The following is a 9,374-nucleotide window of genomic DNA, read 5'->3' as shown; positions in this document are numbered from 1 at the left end:
AAAACATGAGTTGAAATTCAACAAATCATTTTATTTTGAGAGGTTAAAAAGTTTATGACTAAAACATAACTACAAATCAATAGTAGGTTGCCGAGAGTTCAAACAATTTTGATCAGAGCCACAGAATTTCGGAAATAGCAAAAAAAATGCTTAGAAGAAATTAGAATAACTACAGTATGCTTAAAGCACTAGAGGTAGTACACGTATGAAGGTACGCTATTATAAAAATCACTGGAACAGGTTTTGTAGTTTCAAGTTGAAGGAAATTCCTCACATTTAATGCCATGCCTTTTGGCAAAAAAGGACCGTACATTTTGGTCTCTTTAATTACAACAGAAAATATTGATGACACTACTGCCTGCTATCTGATTCGAAAATTTCCTGACTCAAAATTTCTGCGTGAAATTACTTACAGAGTAACATATGGCTATCAAGTTTTACACGCAGGTAGATTTGTGATTATTGGTGATAATATTTAGACATCAACCTGAAAGAAACTCTGCATTAGTAAAATAGGATTTCAATCCTTTGGGCTTCAAACTATAGTACTCGGTCAGAATTCTTTAAATTTTTGATCACTCACAAAATTTGCAAATTAAATACTTCTTACAACACGCTTGAATTCAGGTGCAGACTTAAAGGATATTAAGAGGAAATTTTTAAGTAGAAATTTGAATAAGCTCTCTGTGAATTGGATAATGTTGAGTGAGGTACATAAAAGTCTCAATTTTATGCAGAGAATTATTGACAAACTGAGATGCTGGTTGCAACAGGGACATTTCACCAATTAATCGGTTTAGGGCAGTCTAATAATGGAAATTTATGCTTAAAACATCATGAGAAGTAATGAGTATATCTATCAACATTGGAAAATAGATTCCAGCTTGTGTTGTAGTCCATTTTAGTAGTCAGAGAAATGCCCTTGGTGTATCCAGCTCCTTAATTGTCGCTCACAATACGTCGCCTCCTGCACAAAGGAACGTATCTCAATGGTGCTGAACAGGCCTCAAAACTTTCAGTAATTTTTCTTTGCGCTAGAGAGAAAAGACTAAAATTTTCATAAAATTAGTGCCACGCTTCACCCATCAAAATAAAAATTTCACAAAAAAAAATGAAACAGCGCAGACAAGATACATTTCTTTGAGCAGGAGATGACAAATAAGGTACACGTTCAATTATAGATGAGGGGATGCAGAGCTACTTACTTTGAAGAGGGTAAAAATGTTGAGCGAAAAAAAATGTCTGACATTGCTAACAAGTTCCTCATTCAAACTAAAAAGTATGAAGCATTGCAGGAGGTGATTTTGTGTGAGGGATGATGCATTGGTCTCATCTTTTCCATACAAAAGAGAAATTCTAAAAAAAGTAAGGATGAGATGCTCATGAACTGAAGCATCATCACATAATTCTCTTGCAGAACAATTCATTCTGAAATGATTTTGCCTGGGACTAACTTTGGAATGGACTTTTGGTGCAAGGTTATCATAAGATTAGCTCTGAACGATTATGCACATCGAGAATTTAGTTTACAACCAACTTAGTTGATTACATCGAATGGCAAGATTAGTATTTAATGCTTACTTGACTTTTCTATCAACCTCACATTGATACCACTAAAAGCAAAGATTGCAAATTGAGGAAAATAAAATGAAGTTCCTCATTTTTATGCAAAATGAAGATCCTCATTTTTATGCCAATGGACCACTACATTAGCTGCTAATTTAAGCATTGTGAACAATTTTTTCGCATCAAAATTTACATAGAACACAAACTTATGCGATAAGATTACTGAAAGTAAGTCCTAACCAAGATACTAACATTTTTCAATGCATTCGAGCTTGTTACAACATACAGTTCGGGCCACTTCTTAGTTTTTTTTCCTCACTTATTGAGAAACCTGCCAGAACTGTTATGGACCGGTATGAGATTCAAGTGGACTCAGACTTTTCTTGTGAGCGGGCAATTCAAATTTGTTGCGATCAATATCTTGGTTGGGAATTCGTGCCCCTAATTTAAGTTGCACAAATTGTGTTCTACGTGAAATTTCGAAGAGGGAACACACATTGAAATGCATTTGTATCTTGTCTGGTGGTTCACTTTTACATTCAAAATAAAAGACAAGAGATAATTACAATTTTGGCTGACTACAGGAATGGTTTGAACACTTTTTCTTAGATTAGAACACATTTACAGGATGCTCTGTGCCAACAGCGCCTAAATAATCTTCATTCCCTGAAGCTTATCACCGGCCTTCAACCAATTAGGATTAAGTAGGTATGTTGATGTCCTATGGCTTTTACAGACCAAAATTTGGAGTAATTTTGATCACCTACTTTGAACCCATGGGCATTACATTTACCTCATGTTTTTGCAGGTACACATGGTAGGATGTTATTTAAGACTAATTTTGGCCTCTTATTTTGCATTGATCAACACATGTGCTGTTTGAAGCGTCCACAGAACTATTCGATGAATATCAATTAAATCTTCCCTCTGCAAGCTTTCAATATACATCTGACCTCTGGATTTCAATCAAATTTTGAGGAGGGCATAGAGATTAATTTTAAAAAATCACAACAGTTAGCAATTTTTTTACTTGTGTCTACTACAGTGGTTTCCAAACTGTCGTGAATTCCTTTTCTCAATTTTCCAAAAAGAAGAGGAAAACAAGGGGGAGGGACTAAATTTTGACATTGTACCTCAGTCTGTTCGTCTACGGTGGAATTTTGTATCTTTGACTCAGTCGCATTGACAGACAGAGGAACATTTTGATTAAATTTAGGAGAAACATTTCTGCATAATACTGCTACTGCGCTGTACGGATTTCAGGGAAAGAAATGCGCAAGAAAAGCAAGTCACAATTTGATTAGTGAGAGAAAGGTGGGAGACATTGGTGTTTTTTAATACCTTTCTTTCACAGCATAGTTTTCTAAAAAAAAGTTAGACAAGATGACAATAATAAATTGGGGAAAAAGGGTAGTTCTTTCAATTCAATTACATTCTGATTAGAATCTGTATTATCTTCTTGAAAAGTATGTACTTAACTTGGAAACCACTGCCTTAGATTAAATAAGAAGAAACCACAAATTACATGCTCATCAAGGAAAAAATAATAACCTATCCAGTATAAACCAACTTGAACTCTAAACCTAAAATTTTTGGAACAAGTATTATCTAGTGGCGTAAGTAGATATAAATTAAAAATATTAAATTTTGTACAAAAAGAGGACAGTTCAATTTTTAGAAGATAAACAAAATACTTTGGTAAATGTTACCATTGCGGATGGTTTCACCGCAATATCTATGCTCCTTACTCTAAACAGCAGTACAATTAAGGAGAGGGGGAACTCTTGTATAAAAAAATACAAAATAGGTATATAAAATACATTCGTAAGAACTAATGTATTCCAGTAAAAATAGTAAATTTCCTAAAACACATTGATGTGTTGCGACTTATTTGGTAAGCAGATACCAAGGATTACTGAAAATGAGCGTATCAACGCAGTCCAACCTGGTTTGCCGTGCTCAGCAAACATTTCAAGTCAACACGAAAACATTAAAATGTTGCCTTGGAGTTATGTTTAACATAGGAAATCTTGGAAGCAATTTCCTTTGAATTTGATGATTCATTACATGTGAAAATGAATCATTACAATAAAGGCATTTGCAGGAGAAAGTTTGTTGTTATCTTGAAAGAAATATTTTAGCCAAAGATTTACAACGATCAAATGGAGGTGCATCTTCATTAGTGAGGGCAGCATTTTATAGATAGGTTTGGTAAGCCTTCTCAATCAGTAACACTTGAACAAATTTGGATTTTGGTGAACTGAAGCTTTGCTATCAGTTCCCTTTTCAAGGAATTTAGGAGAATCTGTGGTTGTTCCGGAGGCAGGGGGTTTCAAGAGGGGGGGGGGGGGTCCTAGGGATTGTAATCCGGTTAATAGTTAAAGTTCACTTTATACAAGAGCCGCTAGATACCCATTTTGATTCTTAGTCACTACTTAAATTGTCTCCTAAAAATGTGAGAAGTTCCCTTGAAAAACAAAAACAATCAGTAATTGCTTTTCTCAAAGGCTTCTTTAGAATTCTATGCCTTTGGCAAGACCTCAAAAATCTACAAGAACGATGATAAAGTTGTTACTATGTACAAAATAAACTCAGTGCTTCGTTTATTGTTTCAAAAAGTCATACCCACATTTTCTAAGTATGACGAAAACAGAAAAAAACTGTACCCCTAAAATCAACTTATTACTTACGCAGTATCAAACTAAAAATGCACAGGAAGGCTTCAAAATTTGAAAAAATTTGATGTACCAAGAGCAAAATCGATGACTGTAAGTTTTGTGATACGGAGACACAGTTCATCACTTCGACAAAACTGATGGACAGATTGATTAGCAGTGTGGAGACAATGCATATTAATCGATTAGCTATGTTCCCTTTTCCTAATAAAATGATAAAATCACTGAAACATACTAACTAGCCTGCCGGATTCATTCCAGCATCCGACTGATTTTCTTTAAGAAAAGAAGTCCTAACTTTAGATCTACACCTGGGCAGCGCATCATTTTATCCCAAAAAAGCTCTCTAACTCAACGTAACAAAATGAAGTAATCAGTCTACATGCATACCACATTCTTAAACCAGGAAGACCGCCTTGAACATCTTGCTGCTTCGATCAGAAAAATAAGTATTAAATTGTGAACGGATACTCATTCATATATTTCCTAAGCTCTTCCGAGGGTATTTTGTAAGAGTAGCCGAACTCTTTGAACCTATTTAAACTCACGCGCGTCAGGTGTTTGAGACTGGGCACCTTGGTGGAGCTGTAAAGCGGCTTGGTTAGAAGTATGTTGGAGAATATCTTCCCGTATTCGTCGATGAGAACTTGTTTGTTCTCGTTGACGACGTTGTTGTTGATGTAGTGGATCGTGTCGCTGGTTAACTTGATGTAATAGCCGATGAGGTCCATGATGGAGCTGAACTTGGGGATGGTCTCCGTGACGCTGTTCTCGCAGTCCAGACAAAACTTCCCGTTGTTGTACTGGATCCGGATCGAGGTAGGCTGCCGATAGGTTTGGATCGAGAGCGTGAACAAGAATTTCGAATCGCTCGAGTTCCTGACTAGAAAAGTGCCCGGCTGAGTCGAGGACAGAAGCTTGATGGCCTCCAGGTGCGACAGGTTCTCGTAGTACCAACAGGAGAGCTTCAGCGACTTGAGAGTATTCGACAGGATCTGGATGTTGTTCACGGTCTTGGCCTTGTCCAGAGCTTTGACGTCGACGCTCTCGGCGTCGCTTTCGCTCCCGCTACTGCTGAGATTATTGTCCTCGCTGTGGTCCACCGACTCGCTGCTGCCCGGCTTCCCGGGGAACTTGACGAGAGCCGAGGCGGGGCCGGCCGCCGGGGCGATGTTGAACACGGTCTTGGCCGCGTCGCCCGAGACCGGGGCGAAGGGGTCCTTGTCGGCGATGTTCTTCTCCAGCGACGAGAGATCGTTGAGGTTGGATCTGAGGGACTCGTCGTTGGACTCGGGTGATGTCGAGAACGGGGACTTGAGGTTGAAGCTCGGCCGGACGTCGAAGAGGAGCTCGGCCAGTTTCTGTGATGTGTCCGCGTCGAAGATGTTCAGCGACGTCTCCGCGCTCGTCGCCGTGTCGGCCTCGAACTTGGGCAGGAAGGGGTTCTCGCCCCTGAACAAATCTATGAAGTCCAACTGGTTGCTTTCCTCGAAGCGCTCGGGGAAAGCCCCGACCGAGGAGGGAGCTTCGGTGACATTGGAACCGGTTGTGTCCGATTCCGCGGGGTCAGGGCTCAGACTCCGCGGGGGGCTCTGGAAGCTGAGCTGGATCCCGTCGCTCTCCTGGATGGGGGGCGAGGAGAGGAGGGGTTGGAGGGGGCTCTTGCCGCTCAACAGGGGGAAGCTGTCGTTGAGGGGGTTCGACTCGGTCGCCAGGGAGCTTGGGAGGTGGCACTCGTCGCCTTCCGCGTCGCAGCTCTTCCGCCCGCGGCCCTTGTCGCAGGTCTCGAGCGAGAGGTTCTTCAGGAACAGGCTGTTGATCAGGTCGTTGTCGAACCCGTTGATCAGCACCGAGGTCGTCTTCGAGGGCTTCTCCTCCTTCTCGATCTTGGACGTGTTGTCGAAGATGATTCCGCCGCCTGCAACACAAGTAAGGTCCACGTTAGTCGAGTCGTTCAAGTATCTACATAGGAAGATTATCATTAACTTTATTTAAAAAAAAACCCTAAGTCTCCCTGCTGGCTCATTATTGAAATTGATAGACAAAGGGATAGATAAAGAGAAAATGGAGCCATCCTATTGGTGGAAGCGGGTGGTTTCGAGCTTCCAGGACTTCATAGCCACCTACCTTTCGTCCATTAAATAAAAGTCCACCGCTATTAATGTCCACTAAACGTAAAGTCCAGTCTTCGTTAAGTCCACATGATTTAAGGTCCAACCATGAATATGTGGACATATTATGTCCACATTTTCTTCTTCTCATTTAAATGGCAGGAACCACCTCAAAAATAAATGCTACCTTCATTCTTAAAAACATTTCATTCACGAATCAAGTCATGAAAAAGTTAGTTAGTTAGTTAGAAAATTTTAAGACATTCAGCGACTCAGGCTATTAACGTCTTTACAGATAATTTTGAAAATGGGAGTATAAACGAAAATTTAGATTTTTAAATTAAGAGAGGTGAAGAGTTTTAGAATTTTGGTGGTAATATTGGGTTCATCGCATGTAAGAGGGTTTGTATTTCTGTTGAACAGACTCTAAGAACAGATAAAAACATATATTCATGTGTACACTGTACGGATATGATAAGATGAAAACCAAAGCGGGAGCCTAGGAAACGCTCCAATGCCAAATTAAACATTTTTCAGTAACAGATGCAGTCAAAATTGAAAGTCACCTTTAGCTAGTTATTTCGTGCGCCTTCAATCTTGTAGGATACTGTGCAACGCCACTGACGCGAAAAAAGTTGCTTAAAGCGTTGCGGCGCGGCAGGCAACCAGCGTGACACGCGCATAGGCGCCTACAAACCTAACGGGATACTTCACGCGTTGCGCAATGCGTGAAGTATCCCGTTAGGTTTGTAGGCGCCAGTGCGCGTTCTGCGCTGCTAACACGCCGCTCCGCTCTGTGTTAGGCTCTAATATTTAAACTCGCGGAGTCAGCGTTTTTCAACTCATGATTTGGAAATAAAATTGTACCATAAAGTATTGTCTGCACTGAAAAAAACTCCGGCCGTGGAAGCCGTACTTGCAGGCTATATAGACATACTGTCCACGTTCCGGGCTCAGAGGCCGAGAGTTCTGGTCGTAACACCCGGAGCAATCGAAGCTACGGCTCTAGCACCCGGAAATTTCGGCCTCCGAGTCCGAAACGGACAGTAAGTCTAGACAGCCCGTATCTATTTTTTCGACGCGCTGACCCTGAAACGCCCCGCACATTCTCAGTCAGAAAACGCCATCGGGCGTAGCCTGATCCCTTCAAAGGAGAGCCAGTGAATAGACGAAATAATTTCCGAGCGCCGTCTTCGCTGGTAATGAAGTAATAGCTGCCACGAAGGCGGATTGGCGGCATCAACAGTTCCGGGAAGCCACAATTTTTCGAGCGACGACGGCGATGAAGATATATTTATTGGAAAAATGAGCGGCGAGTTTATGAAATAAGCTCCGTCCGTAACGACGCGGGAAACGAAAGAGGAAAACCAGAACCGGGGGGGGGGGGGGGGGGGCGAAAAAGAGGGAAATATCCGCGGGGCGGTATCAGTGATGAAGCTGAGCAATTTTCGGAAATACGTACAGGGTGTTCAAACTCGGCTGTGACGACCTTTAGAGCGATTATTCTTCTCGTCAGACGCTGAGTTCAGGGACATGCTTTCTATGGAGTGTTTTTTCGAGCACCGAACGCGAGATCTTTCAAAATATGGTGCAAGTTACAGGCATCTGGTTACATGCCTAGGCAAATAGTCAAATATTCTTACTTAGACTGAAATTTTGATTATTTTCCTGACTGCAGACAAAATAATTCTCTGATCATAAGGAAACGAATGCTCCGTTTAAAATTTGCTTCATAAAGTGATGAATAAGTTTTTCTAGTCCTTAGTGCACATTATCTCAACATACCTATGCAACATTTTATAATATAAGCAGTTTTCAATTCGGCCGTGCTAAGGAAGAACGCCGTATGAACATTCGAGAGCTGCCAAATTTACTTCGATAAAATGTTTATTTTTGAGGCAAGTTATGAATATTTTTCCTCAAATTTTTTAGGAACTTCAGGTGAAATTGCGAACAAAATTATACAAAAATTGGAAGAAAAATATTCATATGTTTACCAGGAAATTCGTGTTTTATTAAAGGACATTTGGTAACGCCTGAAGTTTCATACGGCGTTTTACCTTAGCACGGCAGAATTCAGTTCAGTGCCTAGCGCTACTTTTTATTGGGTTGAGTCGAAAAATTAGACCACAGTGGGCCACAAAATTTAAAAAATTAAATTCCCTGATTCCCCTGACACATTTTGGTAAAATTCTCTGACCATTTAAGCAAAGCCAGATGATTAAAAAGATATATTTAGAAATAGATTTCAAGCAAAATGTATTGTTCCAAAAGTCAAACCCATTCTAAAAAGCGAATAAAAATGACCTAACAATATTTCCCTTACATTTTCGTCACTTTCCCTGACATTTCCAGGTTCTCTCTGACTTTTTAAAATTCCTTAACATTTCTAGGTTCTCTTTGACTTTTCAAAATTCCATAAAATTTCCAGGTTCCCTCTGATTTTTCAAAATTCCCTGACATTTCCAGGTTCTCTCCGACTTTTTAAAATCCCCTGACTTTTCCAGGTTCTCTCTAATTTTTCAAAATTCCCTGACATTTCTAGGTCCTCTTTGATTTTTTAAAATTCCATTAAATTTCCAGGTTCTCTCTGACTTTTCAAAATTCCCTGTTATTTCCAGGTTCTCTCTGATTTTTCACAATTCCCTGACATTTCCAGGTTCCCTCTGACTTTTCAAAATTCCCTGACATTTCTAGGTTCTCTCTGACGTTTCAAAATTCCCTGACATTTCCAGGTTCTCTCTGATTTTTCTAAATTCCCTGACATTTACAGGTTCTCTCTGACTTTTTAAAATTCCCTAACAATTCCAGGTCCTCTCTGCCTTTTCAAAATTCCCTGACATTTCTAGGTTCTCTCCGACTTTTTAAAATTCCCCGACATTTCCCGGTTTCCTCGGTATTCCCTGACTGTGGCAACCCTGTATGGGGGGAGATCGGCAACGCTGATTTTTGAGAAAAAAGGGTGAGATGGCTTCCGTGGAGTCGAACGGGGAGCGTTTCTTGGAAGATGGGATCGAAAATT

General features: G+C 40.3%; 1 protein-coding gene across 4 annotated transcripts in view; it reads right to left on the bottom strand.

The window, feature by feature from the left end:
• Positions 1-10: 10 nt before the first annotated feature.
• LOC109037269 (uncharacterized) overlaps positions 11-9,374 on the bottom strand; it is a 77,844-nt gene continuing 68,480 nt past the window's right edge. For all 4 annotated transcript variants that reach the window (XM_019051858.2, XM_072296697.1, XM_019051860.2 and 1 more), the window contains one exon: positions 11-6,159. In XM_019051858.2, coding sequence (XP_018907403.2) covers positions 4,694-6,159 — 1,466 coding nt within the window. In that variant the 3' untranslated portion in view covers positions 11-4,693. The remainder of the gene's footprint in view (positions 6,160-9,374) is intronic.

This window comes from Bemisia tabaci, chromosome 2, assembly GCF_918797505.1.
Source record: "Bemisia tabaci chromosome 2, PGI_BMITA_v3".
Classification (NCBI taxonomy): domain Eukaryota; kingdom Metazoa; phylum Arthropoda; class Insecta; order Hemiptera; family Aleyrodidae; genus Bemisia; species Bemisia tabaci.
Note: the sequence above shows the minus strand (reverse complement) of the source record. Positions and strands in the feature narration are given on the sequence as shown.